This window comes from Thermobia domestica, chromosome 7, assembly GCF_964235325.1.
Source record: "Thermobia domestica chromosome 7, izTheDome1.hap1.1, whole genome shotgun sequence".
Classification (NCBI taxonomy): Eukaryota; Metazoa; Arthropoda; class Insecta; order Zygentoma; family Lepismatidae; genus Thermobia; species Thermobia domestica.
In genome coordinates, this window is record NC_137460.1 from 264,155,443 (window position 1) to 264,177,284 (window position 21,842).

Consider the following 21,842-nt stretch of genomic DNA (forward strand, 5'->3'; position numbering starts at 1 on the left):
ACACACACACACACTATATATATATACTTACCAGAGAAAAATACTAAACACAAACTATTCTTTTATTCTCCTGCTTAGATTATTGGGATCCCAGCACACACACACACTTATATCTGTGTACAACGAAACATTCTACTGATATTTTCTATATTCTACATTGTCTTTATTTGTACGCATTTTCTGATCTTTCACGGCTTTCAACCATTTCCCTATGGATATCCTTTTCCACCTTCTCATCTGCCAACATCTGTTGCTATCTGAAGGAGAAACTCTTCGATGCAGCCGGTTCTTGTGAAATAGATCCTCATGGTTGTATCTGTTCCCTTATTTGATCATGGCTTTCCAAGTCACATCATCACGTCTTTTACATTGCCTTATTCATGCAACATTTGCTGACCATCATATATTTTGTTTTTGAATGAATTTTTCTTCAGCATTGCACCCTCAATAAATCTTTACACCATATTGTCCGCGCATACCTGGAATGTAAACACGCACCAAAAATAAATAAATAAATAAAAAAAAATAAAAAATAAATCAACGTAGCTACCAGCTGCTCATGCATAATCTAGATATTCCAGGCCTATATAGGCCATAGAAAATCAGAACGAATATTTTCCAGAGTATTTGTCGTCCGAATATTTGTCCCGAGACGAATATTTGTCGTCGTGTCTGTTTTCAAGTTTTCCTGTCAAGTTTGAATATTATCAAATCAACAAATGCTAAGGAGACACTTAAAACGATTCAGTGACTCGTTGCTTGGAACATTGAACGTCCATTTTCACTTGATCACATTTCACTGAAGCCTTTTCCTGCCGATTTTTGCACTAGAACCAAAATAGTAAAGTCTATGAGCACACATGTTTCAGTTTTGTCGCTTTCTGAGATTTTCTCCTTTACTTTCTGAACATAAATTCGAGCTTCCGTTTCTTGCACAACTGGATTTTTCTATATCTGGAGTTTGGACTACTTTGAAGGCACGTCGCTCATTCCGAATGCTTAATTTCGCTAGTTCGAAGCCCGTAGATTTCTTAATGTCATTTTCTGAGAACCTCTGATTGCTCTGGCGGGTCCTGTGTGGTGATGGGTAAATTCCCGGGAAGATATTTTTCGGGAAGATTCCCCAATATGGGAATTTCCGGGAATTTATCTACAATCACAAAGAAAATTGAATTCTATTACTATATTATAATTTCAAAGTTAAATTCATTTCTATATCATAGTATATTATTACTATTGCCCCCAGGGGAGTCTTTAAAATGTATATTCTGAACAATGTTATTTTATTATATTTAGAGAGTATGCATAAATGGACATTTATTTACAGTATGTTCTATGAAAGTAAATATTCTCAAGGAACGTTAAATTTGAATGTAAATTTTCTATTTTAAATTCATTTATTTGGCTATCAGAAGTTAAAGATTAAAAGTAAATTATATTTTAAATTGGCTTGCATTTCAAAAGTAAGAAATAATGGTGACAGACTAATCACTAAATACGATTTCATTATCTTTATGTTTGTTTTGTTTCATGTATGAAGTAACGATACAGACCCGAGGCTGTACTTGTCATCACAATGTCAACAAACGTTGAGAAAAGATTAAATTGTAAAACTTTTATAAAGTTTTGTTAACATGAACACATTCTAAAAGTTGGACGAAATTGCTGAAATCACAAACGTAGACTGTTTGGAAATTTGATCACTGAGAGACAGTGTAGAAACCAATGGTTTCAGCAAAGAGATGTAATACCAAAATTAAGTAAAAGAGAACAACACAACATCATAGTCTGGAGTACGACATAAAAAAGTTATGTCGGAGAGAATTTTGATTAGTTGATCAATTGCAAGGAGACCATACCACGATTAATTGGATCAGCAACAGCGAGTCTTTACGGTGGAAATCCTTCCACTGTGAATCAACGAAGTACTACATCGAGATCCAAACTAATAACCTTCAAGGACGGAACTCAGAGTCCATGAGTTCGCATCTAATCTCTACAGGTATGTGGTATTATATCTCGGTTGCTCTCAATTGAGTGAATAGCCAATAGTCTACTTTATGTGATCTAACAGCTTAACTAACATTCTCTCTCACACATACACATTACACATAAATCATAATTCTCTACAATAAATTCCTAATTTAATAGTATGTGGTCAGATTCTAGTTTACTATATAACCTCTTGCATGTTAATTCTGTTATTCCTGTCTATTACGGACAATAGACAGAAGCAACCTTATTCGTGTCCTAAGAGCATCTACATCCCACGATATTAGGGTTGAGATGGTGGAGATAGCTGAGGTTCGAATCCCGACACGATAATATGGTTTATATCACAATATATTATTACTATTGTCCCCAGGGGAGTCTTTAAAGTGTATATTCTGAAGGATGTTATTTTATTATATTTAGACATTACGCATAAATGGACATTTATTTACAATATGTTCTATGAAAGTAAATATATATCAAAAATGGTATAGTTAGTCCACATACTTTTAAACGGCTGATCAGCTTAATTTTACATGTAATTGGATTTTTTAAACTTCACTCTACTACTGATAATATAAACATATTCAGCAGTATTCAGAGAGAATTCATTAATCAATATTTTGTCACGGACTAGTTAGTGTCATACAAGCACTTCAGTAAGGAATGTGTACTTTTTGGTATTCAGAGTCTACTTTGAGTACATCTTAAATGTTGATTTGGGTATGATTAACTAATATAACCCAATGCATTAGGTGAGAAAAATAAATGCGGCAACTACGAAAAAGAGATGTGTGCATTCGTAGTCTGTAAAAATTGAAATATATGACATACGAAATCCGAAATGTGTCACACAAGCTAAACCGTGGCTAAAAGGGTACCCTTTGCTCTAGATTAATTAATGAACTACGTCCTAATCAGAGACTCTGAATACACTTTTGATAACCATATGTTAGTCAAACCTATATAGTAAGGCATTAATCAGACTTCAAAACGACTCGGCATAAGGCCCATTAAAATTTGAAATGTTATAATCAAATTAGGTTGGGTAACTGCCAGAAGACACATGCCCCCCATTTTGTCAACTTTTGTGCATAACTATGGATGTTCACAATATTTGCAAGATGCTTTCCTATCTTTATAATTTTGCATGTAACATTCCCACACCCGATCTTTCTTCCTGCCCATTTCTCGAAATTTCATGCGTTAATTCACATGTAAAAGAAGCCCGAGTACCTCTTCAGAAATTCCAGTCCGAGGGAGAAGACAGAACGACATCTATTTCTAACGGTTGTTCAGGGTTTATTAATAGTACTTCATCTCTATTTCTATATAATTCTACATTACTTTATAAAATGGGTCCTTTGATCATTTGTAAATTAGTACTTTGCTACTTTTGGCTATTGTTTAACTCTGTGGGGCCAGATTTTGCACCTAATTTTTGCGATATTGTCTACCGATGCGGTGGTTTTATGCCTTCGTACTATAAATCACGTTACCAACATTAAATTCAAACAGCATAGTCGGACGAGCGTAAGCGAGTGAGGGCGGGTTAGAGCACCGCAGGGCATGTTGGTTTCTATATTCGTTACCAACAATTCACTTTCTCTTCTCACATAAATCACTTCCACTTATCTTTACGGTTTGTACAAAATACCCTACTGCCCTAAAAATTTGTGTTCGATACTTTCTTGACTACTTGAACACCACTGTCAATTTATTTTTTTCCGTAAATCATTCTATATTTTCCTAGTTTTGCCCCCCAAATACGAAACAATTACCCTACTTTTCAGTGTAAATGGAAACGGAACTTTAAAATAATGGAAGATATTCAGAGAGAATTCGTTAATCGAAGGTTGGTCTGAGACTAGTTGGTAAGCATACTAAATCTTTACTAAAGAAGTTGCATTTTTTGGTATTCATAATCTACTTTTAGTACAACAAAAATAATGATTTAAGTATGATTAACTTATAGAGCCCCAAAACATAGGTGAGTAAAATAAATGTGGCAACTACGGAAAAGTAGATGAGTGCATGTGTAGTCTGTAAAAATGAAAATACATGAATTACGAAATACGAAATGTTGTGTCACACGCTAAATCGTGGGTATAAGATTAGAATTTGCTTATATTAATTAGTCTCATGTGATTAACTTCGTCCAATACTACGTCCTAATCAGAGACTCTGAACACAATTTTGATAACCATCCTTTAGTCTACCCCGTAGTAAGGTGTTAATCAGACGCCAAAACGAGTCTGCATAAGGCCCAATATTTTTAGTTAAATAAAGTATAGTCAAATTTTAAATTTTTAATCTCCATATCGTTTAAAACCTAGAAGTAAATCATAATGTATTAAAATAAAGTAATTAGTCATATGGTTCTTATTATTTAGAAGATAAAGTAAGGAAATGGAAATAAATTCCTTCCCAGGAACTTATAAGCAAGGGAAAAAATCGGGAATATTCCCATTTTTTAAAATTTCTTACCACCGGGAATATTCCTACTGCCCATCACTAGCCCTGTGTACTTGATTTTCTTCCACGTGAAGCTGTAAAATTCTAGCCTTTGTTCCATGCTACGTTGACGTGTCTAAAATTTCGGCTACAACGCTGCGGAATGTCATATTCGGAAAACAGGCTCACGTCAAGTTCACTGGAGTTATCAGTAATTTGGTCTCTTTTCCCTTCCCCAGACAATTCACGTTCATACTTACTATTGTCCTATTCAACCTCAATTGTATCGCTATCAGTTACTAATAAGATCGACAGAAGGCTTTCTCTACGCAGAACTCTACGAGCCACTGCAACTAAATAATAGAACTTTTTCAGTGTAATTTTGACCTCAAATGCATCGTGTTCTGTGTATTTGAGTAATAATATACGCCGCAAACTGAAATACAAATAAAATTAAACAATTTCTTCACAAATATTATACAGAAAATACACTTTTTGTTAAAGATAATTTATTTGTTTCTAAAATATGTGCTTAGAACATCCAAGACGGTATCGCAACTGTAATGGAATAATAACAAAAAGATAGTGCTGCCATCTTCTAACAGATATTAAAACAACACAACTGACTTATCAGAGGAATAAATACGTATTTACTTTTATTTATGTTGTCGTTGTTAGGAACTACATTAACAAGCTTTATTTATGTCTGCGCATGAACGATCATGGAAATCCGTGAGGTCCCTGAGGCCCCCAGGTGTGCTCAATACGTTTTGGTTCTTAAATATTCTTATAATCTCTAAATACAAAAAGAGGTTACATCAAGTAAATTGTTATGAATGAATTGAAAACCTCTTAAAAAGAGATGTACTGAGTCCTAGAGACTAACATGAAACAAACAGAGAAAATATATGAACGTGAAGCCTGGGGTGAGAACAAACCACAGACACGCGTCATAAGGTTAATATTTGTTTTCTTGCATTTCTCGTATGTTATCTTAGATAACGTGTTCATCGATTAGGGTAGGTTAAATTATTTTTCGTTGTATATGCTTACACAATTGTATATTTTGTTAAAAATGGATTTCTATATGCTCGCATTTATTAATAATAATTAAGTTATTTCAATGTTGTTTGTCATGGGTTAGCTTTTTTTAGGTAAGGCTATGCTTGCAGAAAATATAGAACGATGCCATAGCACATTTTTTTACACAGCAATGCGTTATTTTTCCTTTATTCAGAAAATTACTGCAAGTGTGTGTTATGCAACTAAACCTTTTGATCTCTGTTGATGCCGGTAACATAAATTTTCTGCACGTACACGCTCTGTCCGATCACGTATTTGCCACTCATTATGTGTTAACACCTGTTTCAAAACTAACCTATGGATTATTATCATATAAAAACAGAAAGCCTGATAATAAAATAATATTAAAATTGTATTTGTTTTATTTGGACACGCCCAGATTTTTACTGAACATTCTAGAAGAGGCATACCAGTACTCGTTTCGTATCTGGCGTAATATCACGATTGATATTTTGAATCGTATACATAAGTCTCAATGGTATGCTGTTGTTCATAAGGTATATGAATACAAACGCAGGTTTTTGAACTAAAACTATGCCGTGTGTAAGTGACGGCAGTCTTGTCGAACGGATTAGCTTGTCCGTCCGTCTGTGAACAGGTATCAGAGCAAAGTGGCTAAAAAAATATATTGAGAAACGTTTTGTTGCAATTGATTCAGCCTCCAAAGAATAGTTCCCGTCTTCTTATTTAATACTCTATTCAAACCTGAATTGCTTCAAACTAATCATTTTCAATTTCAACGTTTATCGGTATAGAGCGAATATTGTAAAGTAGCGGGAAGTATTTGTTTCTGAACGATTCAGCGTCTTAACACAAATTTTACGACTATCAAATGTACTTTACCGAAAAGGAAAATAGTTCAAATTTACTATTCCATCCAGTTTCAAAAGTGATTTCCGTTTAGAATAAACGGTAAATGCTTTCATGATGCCGTTTCTTATACATATTTCAACGTCCCTAGTATAGATTCAATTTTGCCCATTAACCCTCTACTCAAATAGAAATTTCTTCAGACTAGCGATAAGTTTCAGACTTAACGAACGAAACGGTAACCGATAACCGGAAGCGATTGTTTGCAAATAATCCTGTGTCTATACCCACCACATAATGACTCTACAACACTCTTCTAAAACGGGCAGTTTTTCAAATTCCCTTTTACTAATACAGCTTTCAACGCTTATTGCCGTAGAATGTAAACGGTAACAGGGAAAGAAAAGCGGTTTGCTACCAATAATTCGGAATCTCAAAAAACATAATACTACTGTCCTGTGTATTACTAGTATTTCTGGTTTCAAAATTAATTTCCGTAGAATGAACACTGTAAAAGCTATCAGGAAGCGACGTTTTGAATCGGACGAAGCATATCAAGTATAAGTTCCATCTTCTATGTTGAAATCTTATCCAAACCAAACCTGGTTAATACTAGCCACTTCCAGTTTGAACTCCGTTCGCCAGAGAACAGAAACATACCAAGAAGACGTCATCGAACAAATAATTGAGCGTCAAACATAACTCTTGGCAACGCTCTACCAAAACTGGAAATGGCTCATATTAATTTAGTTTTCGATAATTATTACCAGAAACGAAGTTCGTTAAAATTTACTAATACTTTCGATTTCAATATATTTTTCAACTTTTATTGCCAAAGAACAAAATGGTAGCATATAAGCAGAATCAGTTATTCCTCCGTTGAAATTCAATTCAAACTGGAAGTACTTAGAATGAACCATTTCTGGTTTGAATTTTTATCGTCACAAAACAAACCTGGTAATAGATAATGAGAAGCGTTTTGTGCAAACGTTTTAGCATCTAAAACATTTTAATATATCTCTACTATTCACAGCATTATATCTGAACCGCAAGTGCTTGAAAATTACTATTACTTCCGATATCAATACTGATTTCCGTAAGGCTGAAATAGTATAAATATAGGGATATGAATTTCAACATTCGAGTTAGCTTGCTTGAATACGATCTGTCTTTCTCGTTGAAGCTGTATTCAAATCGGAAATGGTTAAAATTATCCGTCTCCGGTTTCAACATTTATCGTTATAAAATGAAAATGGTAACAGTTATCGAGGAGTTCTTGTTTTGCAAATGATTTGTACTCCTGTTATCTTATATGATAGATAGAAACTGAATACGATGTCGAGAAGCTTTTTTGCGATTGGATGAGCGTCCCAACGATACATTCTACCTCTTTGCTTAATTTTCTGTTCAAATTGGAAATGCTTCAATTTGAAGATTTTTAAAAATATTTATCTCTATAGAAGTACATCAGTAACAGATAGCAAGTGATGGCTTTTTGAGATGGATCCAGCGAATAGATTCTATCTTCGATTTCGTTACTCTACGGCAACCAGGTTTTACAGATGTACCACTGCAAGTTTGAGTATTCGCATATTTTCGTACTCTTACTTTCACACTGTGAAAATATGTTCACGTGTTTAACTTGTATAACATGTTTAATACACCCCACCAGGTTGATACCGATAGTCATATATAAAATAGTTTTAGTCATGGAACAGATATTTGGCAGAAGTTAAGTCACTGGTTAAAAAAAAGTATGCCGCCCTCAGAGTTTGTCCTTCACTTCCATTAATTTAAATCTTTATCCTGATTTGAAATGTTATCCTAGTACTACGTAATGCTGTTATTTTGTTAGTCTTTCAGCCAATGATGTATGTTTTAACCGCGACAAGTTTTTACCATTCTGACATTTACGTTCATTATTTCACACATTCCGCTAACACTGTATCACTTGTACATAAACACAAATATTTTATAAATTTTGTAACGTTTTTTACTTTATCATGATATTTTTATTTCCTTGTTTCCACTTTTACGGGATATTTTTCCCGCTTCTTTCCCTGTACTAACCAGCTTATAAAGAAAAACTCAAGATATTAGCTCTCTAGAAAATTCCAGGACTAACAATAAAAGCGTAAGTTCATGAGTTTGAGACTCGTTTAGGTAATTTGTTTTGTATATAATGATACACCTTAGTGCATGAATAATTATGTCAATAAAGTTTTGCCCGTTCTTTACATTTTAATTGATAAATGTTTCTCCAAAGTTTATAAGTTTGTAAAATTCTAGAGATTAATACCAGTAATATCACGTTGTATGAGAAATTTGCTTTAAATGTATGGTAATTTATATAATTGTTGGTTGTTGCGGTAATCGTAAGAGTAAATTTAGTGGTTAGAATAGACCTTACACGGAGCTACACTTTTACATGCTATCGATCAGCAAGGAGAAAATATCTGTTAACCAGATTTACAAAATGTCATCTCAACTGTAAACAATTCTTAGAAAATATCAAATTGACATAAAGGATAATTCATTTATATCCTGTGTATCTCTGGTATCCAGGGTATCCTTTTATATTCATTTCCTCTCGGCCGATTTTTTTTAAATTCCAAAATAAATAAAAAAGAAAATGCTTTCCTAATCTAGTACGATTTACTTATCCTCATAACTATGATATTTCTTTTAATCTAGTAGCTTTCGGAAAAATTAACTTGTACAATTTTGCATGTTCGGCCGATACTGCAAATGTTGGTGATTCTATCTACCTGCACAATTGAGTAGGTCAGGGCTGAAAGGTTACATATGGTAATTAGCTCGCAGGAAAAAGATATCCAATTTTGTATAACATACTTAGCGTGAGATGAACAAAAATAAAGCTTACGTCGCTGTATGTATAATTAACATTTACAATAGTAAGACATCACATAAATACATCGATTTTACAGAAATAATGAACTCGATATATCTACGATAGGCGGATCATGACACTTGTGTCAGTAATTCGCATGGGAACTGTAAAATTCTTGTGAAAGGTTGGTATATCAAATACGATAAGATAATATTTTACAACACGACACTCTAAGAATGGGTGATAACATTCCAAGTTGGCATGGTTTAGTGCAGAGCTATATCCAGTGCAGAAGATAGATTTGTGAGATGTGTTATATCGGGTTTGGTTAATCGTTGGGTGAATGAGTTTCGTGTATTTCTGAATGTTTACTAAAGGTTAAGGTGAAGTATATATATTAGTTTCTGGAGCTTTTAATAGTTGCTCTTAAAATTACACAGTGAAAATTACTATGAAATCTTCAAATGAAGGTCACGTTTCTTGCAAATAATTAAATATTTTAGCCTTAATTAATAATTTTGCAAACGTTTGCCAGTACGTTTTACCGGTTTGTAACCAGCGAAACACACTTAATCACAAGAGTGCGACGTCTGCAACAAAATGTGCAGTAAACTAATGCTTAACTTTGAAATTTCACAGATCATTCAGTAATTACAACCGGGAGCAAGCTTATGCTTATTGTTTCTGGTTCAAGATTTGTGCAGGATCTCGATCTTAATTCTTACTTAATGAAATATGAACCTATCTCAGGACGCATTTCTGATAGGAAAATGAAGTCTGACTGATACAATATAAACAAAATATATACTTTCTTCTTAATGTGTTGGTAATGTCCGGAAAAGATTTTCTGAAAACTCTATTTTAAATCTGAATTATTATTATTATTATTATCATTATTATTTTAGTTCCAGTGCTCATGACAACATGAGGCATAATGTATTACGTAATTTTTTTGCCGTCAAGTTTCAAAAAGGTATGTTACGTATAATGCCATTAAAACTACGTAGACATTTTTAATATAATAACGCGGGAAAGAAACAGGTAATAATAATGCGAATTTGCAAAGAAGAAACAGTGATTCTTCGATGTTTTTTCGCAAGAAGTAGAATGCTCCGTACAAGTAAAGATGCACGTCCGGAAATGTTAAAAGCGTTATTTGAAAAAGAAATACTTCGTTTCGTTGTAAATAATTTTTAAGTCGTATACTACAAACTTATTTGCTGTTTTTGATGCTGCACATGTTAAAACATCTAAAGAAGTCTATAAGTTGGTTTGAAGCTATATGGGTCTACATCTTAGTTGAACAACATCCGCTTGAGAACGTAGTTTTCTTAAAATTTCTCGTATACTAGCAAAATTGTGATCACTTAACTACATCAGACAATGCGTGATAGAATTCTATACATGACATATTAATTATATATCATATGGTACATTTATATATTAAGAAATCTACGGAAATTGCCCATTTTCATCCCTTAACGTATAGATCATTTGGTAACTGGTACTGAATAAAGATTTTGTATGAAAAATTTCACATTCCTAACCTAATCCACTTGTCAGATAGTCTGCTTTTCACGAAAAATATAAACCTCATATTTGTAGGATCTTTACTCTAATGACAGTAACGAAAAAAAGAAAGAAAGTTTTCTAGCTTAGATACAGATCTGACTAACTGCAGTTTAAAATCTAATTTTAATCGATACAGCCATTTCCTTGGCTAATGCCAGATTAGCTGTATGTCAAGTTTGTGCACTCAGATATAATATGCAGATTGTTCATCATCTCCCTCTGGGACGTTGTATTTACCGAACACTGGTGCACATAAGTTTTTTAAAAGTAAAAATGTTAGTGCGCCAACTGTTCTCTCTCTGTCGAGAGATACCCGTCAGATTGTAATGTTTGACGCACAAATATAATCCTTTTCCCGTGCTTGTGATACCCATTTCAATGAAAGTAACGTGATAAAATGCCAGTTAAATTTAGTCCATCGCCATATATTAGATAATTTATTTCAAGCAGTTCAGCTTCCTGTCTTTTATAATCTGATGCATAACGTATTTCTTCCATTTTACGGTATTCAGAATGTAGCATTTATGTTCGCACACCCTTTTTATTTTAAACGTAAAAAACTATAATGGGTAAAGTCTTTCACGATGTTAATAACACTCGATGGATATTGCTTGAAAAAAAACTGTAATATGAGGATTCCAAACCCAGTATAGAATTTTAATTACTCGGAATAGAATTACACGAGGTTATTAGAAATTTAAATTGAATGTTCTGAGTAAAAACTTGCGAGAACTAGTAATAATGTAAATATGACAAAGGTGCTAATGCTTGTCCATTTTACCTTAACGTGGAGTTCTGGAATCATAATATCATGTATTTAAAATGAATAGTTAAAAATTACAATAATTTAAAAACTCACCACATCTCAAAAGTATTTATTTAATAGCAAGTCTTAAATATGTATCAGATGTTCCGCGTAGCTATATATTAACAGACGCAAACAATGTAGCACCTATTAAAATATACTATCTGAAGGTATCAGATTATATTAAAAACACACCTGGAGATTTAGATACTGATTGAAATGCCGCATTTTGTGAAAAAAAATAAATAAACTTGTCATACACTTCGTTTGTTTCGCCGTGATATTATTTTTTTGTAGCTGCAATTGCAACAAGTTCATGCGATTTTTAAATTTACTGACACGAAAATTAAAGATATACAAATATTTTTAGCGACAACGAATTTCTGTTTTCGTTTATAATAATGAAATCTTTATTCGATATAGCAAAAAATATGTATGTTCATATGTACTTGAGTTAGCTCTGATATCGTATATTTATGGGAATGCAAAATTTGAAAGAGTAAAGCAAAGTACATCCTCCTATTTTGAGAATAGAGAGATATGGAAACTCCCTGATAGTTCTCGGTTCATATTTTTACATCATTTCATGTAATCGAACAAAAAGTACGTAATTCTATCATGAAAAATGACGAATGATATATCTTCGTTGTTACTTATTAATTACCTCAATTCACATATCCTTTTTTATTGAATTTGTTGCAGGCGAGATAACGTACCTGCTCTTCTCAGAAAAGTGAATACGCTTATGCACAGAGAAGTGAATAAGGAAACAATTTCTTATTCAGATGAGACATCTCACACTTCGAGGCAGTTTTGCGGAGGATGTAAACGGTCACGTTTGTCAAGACCTTTGCTAACACTTAAAAGTGAAAACCGACATTCGTACGAAAAGAGTGACGAACGCTATAGTCAAACATCAACTTCGTCAAATCATAAATTAATACATACAGGAGAAAGAACCCACAGTTTCGAAAAGTGTGAGAAGAAATTTAATCATCGTACAGTCTTAGCAACCAATATATTAATACATACAGATGATAAAACTTACATATGCCAAGAGTGTGGAAAGGGATTTAATCATAGTTCTAGCCTGGTAAGACACATTTTGATACACACAGGCGAAAAATCCCATACGTGCGAACTGTGTGGTAAAAAATTTAATTATCGTTCAAGTTTAGCTAGACACATGCTTATCCATACAGGAGAAAAACCTTACACATGTCAAGAATGTACAAAAGAATATAGTATACGTTCTAGTTTGAACAGACTCATGTTGATCCACACAGGAAAGAAACGTGACAATTGCAAAGAATGTGGAAAAGAATTTAGTTTACGCTCAACCTTCTTTTACACACATCTTAATCCACACAGGGAAAAGAACTTACATATGTCAACTGTGTGGAAAGGGATTTACTTTACGGTCAAATTTAGCAAAACATACGTTAGTACACACAGGAGAAAAATCTCACACCTGCGAGAGGTGTGGAAAGAGGTTTAAACATAAACAACATTTGGTTACACACATGTTCATTCACACAGGAGAAAGACCTCATATATGCCAAGAGTGTGGAAGAGGATTCAGTCAACGTTCCCATTTGTCTACACACACGTCAACGCACATCGGAGTAAAGTGTTATATATGCCAAGAGTGCGGAAAAAGATTTAAGCAACGTTCACATTTAGTTAGGCACATGTCATTACACACTGCAGAAAAATCTCATACATGCCAACAGTGCGGGAAGGGATTTAGAGAACGTTCAAATTTGACAAAACATACGTTAGTACACACAGGAGAAAAACCATACACCTGCCAGGAGTGCGGTAAGGGGTTTGCGCATCGTTCACATTTGTCTACACACAGCTTAACGCACAAAGGAGAAAAGGCTTACAAATGCCAAGAGTGTGGGAACGGGTTTAAGCTTCGTTCGCATTTAGTTAGGCACTTGTTAATACACAGAGGAGAAAAACCACATATTTGCCAAGAGTGCGGAAAGGCGTTTAATCAACGTTCAAATTTATCAAAACATATGTCGATACACATGAGGAAAATCCTAGACATGCCAAGAGTGCGGTAAGGGATTTACGAACCGTTCACGTTTGTCAACACACATTACTTCACAGAAAAACAACCTCACACTTTCCAAGAGTGTAGTGGGAGGTTTGGTGTACGTGCAAATTTGGTTAGCCAACTGCTCATCCACAGAGGCGAGATTGTGTAGGCTATTTAGTGTACGTTCAATTTTGTCTATACATACGTTGAATCAGTAGAAAAATTTCACATATAGCAAGTATGTGGTAAAGGATTAAAAGTGCTTAGGTATTTGGCTACACACATATTATTCCACGAAAGAAGAAAATCCTCACAAATGCCAAGAGTGCGACAAAGGGATTCATTCAATCTACGGATTTCGTAAAAACGTTAATATATAAATAAAAATATTAAACGTATCAAGAGACAATAGGGATTTAATATTCATTCAAATTTATTTACCCATGTTAATACACTTATTACAAAAGTATCACATATACCAAGAGTGTAGTATCGGGCTTACTCTATATATATTGCACTACACACAAGAAAACCTCACAAGTTCGAAAGCTGTGGAGACGATATTCTGTACGTTCATGTTTAGCCACAAGTTGGTTTACACAGAAGAAAGAGCTAAGCTCAAACGGGTCTAGCGTCACTTTTCCGCAGGGCTCCGGAAGGCGTTTGCAAAATACAGAATAAAGAGTATTCTAACCAATAATGTATGTTTTTTAATTGTAGAGGAACATACAGAAATCAGTTTCAACCCTGTATCCATTTCTTTCAAGGAAGTCGACTTTTTATATTCCCATCAATTATTTCTACGACATGGACCTTCATTTCTCAATATAAGATCACTTTAAGGGCTTAATAAACGTACACGATATATGAATTATACAACGCTGACCAACATGGGCTATATGGCCGATAAAAATAAAATTGTTATGGAGCTTAGGACATTGCGCAGAATGTTGGAAAACGAGGATAGCGCAAAATACTGTATTTAAAAGAAACTTACATGTGTTACGTGTTGAATGTGTATTTGTACGTTCCTAAGTATTTTATACGTAACATCCTGAAATGCTTTCTTTACTTGCATATTTGTGTTCCATAGTACCACAATACATTAACAACGTAATTTCTTAACTATGTGGATTCCTTCACTCCCAGACATTTATCTAGTTCCGTGTCAATATTTGACACATTGAATGTTGATACTCCATTTCGCTTATAGTGCTTACTACCTACCGTGAGACGGGGTCACTTTGCACAAAATATAAAAAAAGATTCACAGTCATGTGTCGGTAAATCCATGAGCTGTAAACAGGAAGTTACAACTGCAACTGTAAGATAGAACATGTAACTGTATTTTGGCTATGATATTGTGAGTTATTATCAGTTCTAATTACCGGCAGGATTTGTTGTTGTAATGGTACGGAAAGCCATCATTGTAAAGAACGCTAGAATTTAAAAGAATTTCCGTCAAATCAGTTTCGTAGAAAACTACTGTGTATAATGGGACTTTCATGCAATAGTTGAAATTGAAATGTGAAATATTTTATTGCTGAGGTTACTTTGCGCAACATACCAAAAGGTATGTTGGACATACGAACATACGTTTCTGTTCAATGTTTTCAATTCAGTATTTATACATTTTATTTTCTACACAAAACTGCATTCAGTTTATAAATATTGATATTAGAAAGATGATACAGGTAGCACTACCTAGTTTGAATTATCGATATTTGTAAAAACTCACGAACAGAAAAAAGGATTCGCGTGAACTGATTTTCCTTTGTTATTCATTTTCCAAGAATATCATCCCAACCATAATCAGTGGAAGATTTACGGGGATTGTAACTTTCAGGCTGAAGCCCACACAAAATTCCACGATTTCTTTGTTTAAAAAGTGTAATGTTAGTCATTTTTATGCGTAAGCTGCAAGTCAACTCCCCAAAAGTCTAGTGATTTCTATACAAAATAAGCCTTTGTGAGTGAAGCCCCTCTCAAACTACTTTTCTTGATCCGCCACTCTTCATAATTTGTTTTCTAACAATAATTTCGTTCCTGCATGTACCTAAATACGAAATTTACCTAAATTTAGAACGCAGAACATACCAGTAGTAATAATTTCCTATCTAAGCAGTATTCTTGACCGGTGCAAAGTAACCCCGTGTAGAGGCTGAAACCGCCTTCTCCCAGTTTTACGTTTTTTATAACTTTAAACCGTTTCGCATTTCAATTTCAACTACTGCATCGAAGTCCCATGATACGTGGTAGTATTCTAAGAAACTGATTTAACTTCGATGGGATTTATTATAGATGACATCTTTCAAATTTTATCAGTTTTTTCAGTGACTGGTTTCCATACCACGAACTTTTCAGGTAGTTATATATATTTTTTTTTTAACTTTCAACATTATAGCTAAAATACAGTTACATGTTCTATCTTACGGTGGAAGTTGAAACTTCCTCTTTACTGTTCATGGTTTTATCGACAGAGGACTGTGAATCTCTTTTCAAATATTGTTCAAACTATCGCCCGATGTGCGAAGTAACCGCGTCGTACGGTAGTTCAAATTAGTTTTATGCAAGATATCATAGTTTTGAAGAAACGTTAGGTTATATATCATTATTTTGTTTATCTTAACTGGGGAAAAGAAAGTGTTAAAGAAGGTGTTATCAATTCAGTCTCTCTTTCTCTCTCTCTCTCTCTGTCATCACGTTAGGAGGATGAAGCTCGGTTCGTGTAATAATTTATAACAGCAAGATAATATACACTTATAACTACCAGTATGGAGAAGGGTACTATAGAGGTGAAAGACCACAAAATATTAGGAAGAGTAGAGATGAAAATGATCAAATACTCCACCTATCAGTATTGAATCCATAGTTTTCAGGCGCAGTAGGTGTTGCTCATTGATATTTAATTTGCTTAATTTTTATAATAATAATTATTATTATAATTATGATTAGGATTTGCAAGTATACCTTCAATAGACAATCGCAAGAATGATGCTCCTCGTATTTATTTTCAGTAGTTTCTTATTTCAAAAACTTTTAAATATGCTTAATTTTTTTCCTGGAGCTAGTGCTATTTCGCCTGACACCTAGCAAAATTCAAATTTGTACAATATTATAATAAGAATTTTTACCTGATTTTGAGCAAAAAATTCGTGTTATATGTTATTTTTTAACAGCATACAAGAGATATAACTCCAATATATATATATATATATATATATATATATATATATATATAATCATAACCAATTAATAACCTAGGACAATACATAATGGCACCAGTGGTGAATAAAATATTTATAACAATCTTTAAAAGATTCAATACTTAAAATTGAAAATTGCATCAAAAACCCCTACAGTTTGGGAACACGTCTCAAATACAAAACAGTAAGAAGTAGTTTTGATTCATATCTAGGCCCATTCATTCTTTAAGATGCTCGGAAATTATAAGTCTTTTCACTTGTCTTTTAAATACTTTGTTTTCAAATTGTAACCCCTATGGTGAAAAGCAGAACACACGCCATTAGTAGATTCAAATTCAGAACATGTTAAAATAAAACTATTGATATTTTTATAGCTCTTGCCTAGAATAGTCATATTCTTTCCTAGATTGTAGAAAATAATAACTAACCCTTTTAAATTTTGTATTTTTTTTGGGTAATTTTTAGGATTTAAATCAAGCAGCTACAGTAGCAACACTGTTGCCGCTAGGATCATGATTTGTACCTCGTCCTTTTTTTTTTTTTTTTTTTTTTTTTGCAATGAAGCAGTTTCCAACTGCATCAGTCAAATTTCCCTATTACGTACCAAATGCGAGAAATTCCCGCTCAAAGTGGAAAAAAGTCTTGACGCTATAGCCGATTTACCAATTTTCCTTCAATAATACATTTTCAGTCAATTTCTCTCCAATCCCCTTCAGCATAAAGAGTAATAACTGTAGGAACATGAATCGTACCTCGTCTTGTTTGGCATGAATTGGCCTTTCGAACGGTTTAACTTGCGTATCCATATCTCGCATCTGAGGGGAGAAAGTTTCACCAAATATATTTAAATAAACGTACCTTTTTTAATTTTGGGCCCCTCTGTGCCCCCGGTGGTAACGCTCAGCGCCCAAAATATTTCGGAATATACTACATAGTGTACCGGTATGTAATAACAGTACGAAATACCAATCTCATATTTTGAAAATTGAGGTCGAGAAAAAATGCTGATCCATTTGGTTCTATAGGGGAACATGCAAATTGTTGAGACATTGGTCAATATTTTTCTTCCCATTAGTTGTTAAGGTATATGATTGGTATTTCGTACAGTTATTACATACGCTATGTAGTATATTTCGAAATATCTTGGGCGCTGAGCGTTACCACCCGGGGCACACAGGGGGGGGGGCGAAATATTGAAAAACCAGCATTTCTTTTTACAAAATATTTCCTCTTGGGAAAATTTTCTCCTCTCATGTACATGATACGAATATGCAAGTTATACCGTTCGAAAGGCAGATTCATGCAGAAGAAAACAAGGTACAACTCATTATTTAAGGGTAAATATCGATAATACTGTAGATACTTTAGTAAACAATTTGCCCAAAAATGTGTAAATAAAGTAAGAATTCAAACATTGGGAAATTACCTGGCACCTTTCTATTTACTCTAGCATCATGATTTGTATCTCACGTTGTTCCAAATAAGAGTTTGTTCCCAACGGTACCACTTCTAGTATGTCTATACGTCATTGAGGGGAGAAATTTATATAAAAAAAGAGGAAATTTCTCCTGAAAAATCATTTTTCGATTTGGGTGGGATTTGAAAACTCGTCTTCATACCGAAACCAACGAGGTGCAAATTATGTTTGTAAGATTAATAGGGATGCGTCACGATTTTTTTTTAAAAAGCTCTGAAATTTACTCTTTTTTTAAACACGCTTTCGTTGTTTGTGACGTCACTACCCCCAGTCATCGCACACGTGACTCCAAATTCCCATAAAACATGTTTTTTGATGCTTCCATACTTGAATAAATGCAAGAACTGGAGATTTATAAAGCAAATTCCGACAGTCGATGCTATGACCTGTACACATGCCAAAAAATTTAAAAGGGCTAATTATTTCACTCATCGGGTACCGATAACGTTATTTCAAGTGAAATACTTCCACCTTAATTCCTCGGAGCGCGTAAATGAGAGGTCAAAATTTAGAATAAGATAAAATAAAGGAAATGAATAGTTTTATTTTCTGTTATCTACGAACATACTTGTATTTTTATTATTGTGTCATATAGCAATAAATGTGTTTCCCTCAGTTATTACGGATAAAAGAATTTCAAATTATATCCTTTGTGTTAATAATCGGAAAAACTACTATTAACAATCACAAGTTTGATAATATTTCAAGAATAAAGATTGGAAACATTTTCCTAACATGTTTCGGATTTGTACCAAGTATATATTTGACATCCTGCTATTCGTAGTTGAACAGGCAAATAACTCTTTTTTTTTTAAGAAGGAAGAAGTATTAATATCCGTACTAAAAAACAATGAAAGAAATTTTGATCGTAGCATTAAACTTGATTCAAACTTGTTGATCAGAACGGCTCCTACTCTGCTTCTAACTGCGGATGGTATAATCTGAGATCGTTTCGTTTCTTTTAGGCGAGTGCAATGAATTGATATATTATTTGAGAATATAAAGGAATGTAAGAATATCCCAGGTACAAACCATGAAAAATTTCCCAACCATTCAATTTGAAACATGTTTAGCACTTCAAAAGTTATTACCAGTTATTTTGCTCCTAACTGTAGATAATGTAATTTGAGATCACGTCTTTCTTATTAGTTGAGTGAATATATATTTTGTTACTCTGCTTTTAGATTTTAAACAAGCGAACATGGCCCGAGATACAAGTCCCGCGGGATATTGCATTTTTTATTTAAGAATAGCTTTGGAATATAATATTTAAGAAAAGATTTATCAATACAAAATAACTATGCAAAGTATCTTTTTTGACAAAAATAGAATCTTCGTACCTTTAGAAAGTGTGACCGATGTTAGTTTCTTATCTGTGGGTTTCTTTTAAACGGTAATGGTCATTATGACTACAAATCGACTTCTAAGTAACATTAGTCTCAATTTTTGTTAAGGGGCAGCAGTATTTGCTTATGCAATATTTTCGTAGTGCATTTATAAAGATAATCCATAAACGACCTTTCATTCTTCTATATAGAACTGTTTCAGGATGACACAATCATTAGTATTTAAATTGATTTCAGAGTGATGTTACGTCAATTTTCATTATGGGGTAATATGTTGTTCTCACAAAATGCCAGGAGAGGGTTATTTATTTACTAAGCTCCCTACAGTCCAGATTAAAAATACAATCGTAATTACGAAATTATTAAGTACATCCCGCCTGTCGAAGAAAATTTCTTAGTAGCATAGAAAAACACACCTAAGCGGCATTTCATTCTTGAATGCAGACTTACATTACAAGAGCACAATGATGGCTATGAATCCAAGGTTTTATGGGAGAAAAGATGTAAACGGCTTTGAAAAACCTTATTGTCCACTTTTAATAGATTTCTTGCACGTCGGAATATATTATGTGATCCAATCGAAAGTGCAGGAGCGTACGAGTGCAGGAACCAAGACTTATGAAAAGGTTATTAGACAGGGGTTTATAGTTTACTTGTATATGTTTTTTAAGTATATTTTGTGTTTCCACGTATTTTTCCCTTTCTTTAATTTGCAGCTTTTCTCAATTTTTAAAAATATTTTTTGACACTATTTTCGATTGAATTTCACCAAGATATGAGTTTTTTATTATTATTATTATTATTTTATAAGTACTCTTGTGTATTTCTAGCTTTTACCGTACTTCATACTGTCTGTTTGGATAGGTCCGTATTTTTGCACTTGAAGATATAAATGCTGAAATATTGCATTTAAATCAGGAAGTTCACGAGTGAAATCTTAAAAATTAAAGTTAAATTTTACATTTCAAATAGTATTACGACTTCACGAAAAAAAGTGGAAAGCTGAGATTGTTTCCGAAGTCAGTTTTCAAATTACAGGTTCTCAAAATATTCATAATTTACCAACAAAATATTGCATGCTTGACATTTGTCCGATTAGCATTTGCAGGTGGCTCAAAGTTCATAGTATACTGGGTTGGGTGTTGTTTTTAAGCTTATACATCACCCTTTACAAGAATTTCTATTATCAAACGTGGATTTCTTTAATTTATACTATTGTTTTCTTTTAAGATTATTGCCTGCGTTCCCCCTTTCTTTGTCGACTACTTACAGTCTTATCTAGGGCACTTGCCTCATGCCTTTATCTTCCTTGCAATTGTCTATGTCTGTTGCCTCCCTTTTCTGGTTAGTTACAACTCAGTAGGTTACAATTATGCATTTTAAATGTTGCATGGTGTCTAAAGTTTAAAGTCAGTCCCTTTCTCCTTCGCTTCCTTCTACTTTGTAAGATATTTTCTGAATTTAAAAATTACTCTAATAGCATATTCGTTACAAACATGGAAATCTTAAAAGAGCTGGGAGTGAATCAAAACACTACTTTCTCTTCTTTGTCTTCGGTTAAAAATAAAGTTATTATTTGGATCAATCTTTCGCGATTAATTCCCATCAGTATCGTCTTAAAATCTATAGGATAAAGTGCGAGTAAAATGGAATTAAAAACAACAAGAAACTGCTGGCAATCAAGAAGGATATCACCTAAAAGTTCGTTCCTCGCTTTCTTGTCATTCTTCCGAATATCAGTTTGTTATGGTTTGTTCCCTTTTTCATTTGGTCTGTTGCCACACTAAAACAAACATATTTGGAATTACAAACAGGTATTATAACGATCATTAACAAAATGAAAGTGATGTTCACTTGTCCAGGTTATTTCAATTGAAGCTAATTTTGTTTATAACAAATTTTCACGTCTTCTTTTATAAAGATTTATAATTTGTGCTAAAGTAATATATAATTTTTTTCTTGTTTTCGTTGTGATTTTCTTCTCGACATATTGTTTACTATATGCTGAGCTAATTTCTGAAATTAATTTGATATTATACCATTTGATGTTATCCCATGCCTGTGAATTATTTTTTCTGATATCAATAGTGTTTTCATTTCTACCAGGGTCATAATGAGAAGCTCTTAGGGGCGTAGACCTGAAATCATTAGGAGGACAAAGTAATTCTAACATAGACGTTATCACATACCCAGATA

The 21,842-nt window shown here is 33.4% G+C and overlaps 2 protein-coding genes across 2 annotated transcripts in view; both read left to right on the forward strand.

Annotated features, from left to right (window-relative positions):
* Positions 1-2,002, forward strand: part of LOC145690882 (uncharacterized) — a 29,737-nt gene extending 27,735 nt beyond the window's left edge. Inside the window, exon 2 of the mRNA XM_081766287.1 lies at positions 1,541-2,002. Coding sequence (XP_081622413.1) covers positions 1,541-1,604 — 64 coding nt within the window. The 3' untranslated portion in view covers positions 1,605-2,002. The remainder of the gene's footprint in view (positions 1-1,540) is intronic.
* Positions 2,003-10,124: 8,122 nt separating this feature from the next.
* On the forward strand, positions 10,125-15,073 carry LOC145689700 (uncharacterized). The gene is made up of 2 exons (XM_081763896.1): positions 10,125-10,163; positions 12,854-15,073. The coding sequence occupies exons 1-2, from the start codon at positions 10,125-10,127 to the stop codon at positions 13,640-13,642; spliced, it is 828 nt and encodes a 275-aa protein (XP_081620022.1). The 3' UTR covers positions 13,643-15,073.
* The last annotated feature ends 6,769 nt before the right edge of the window (positions 15,074-21,842 follow it).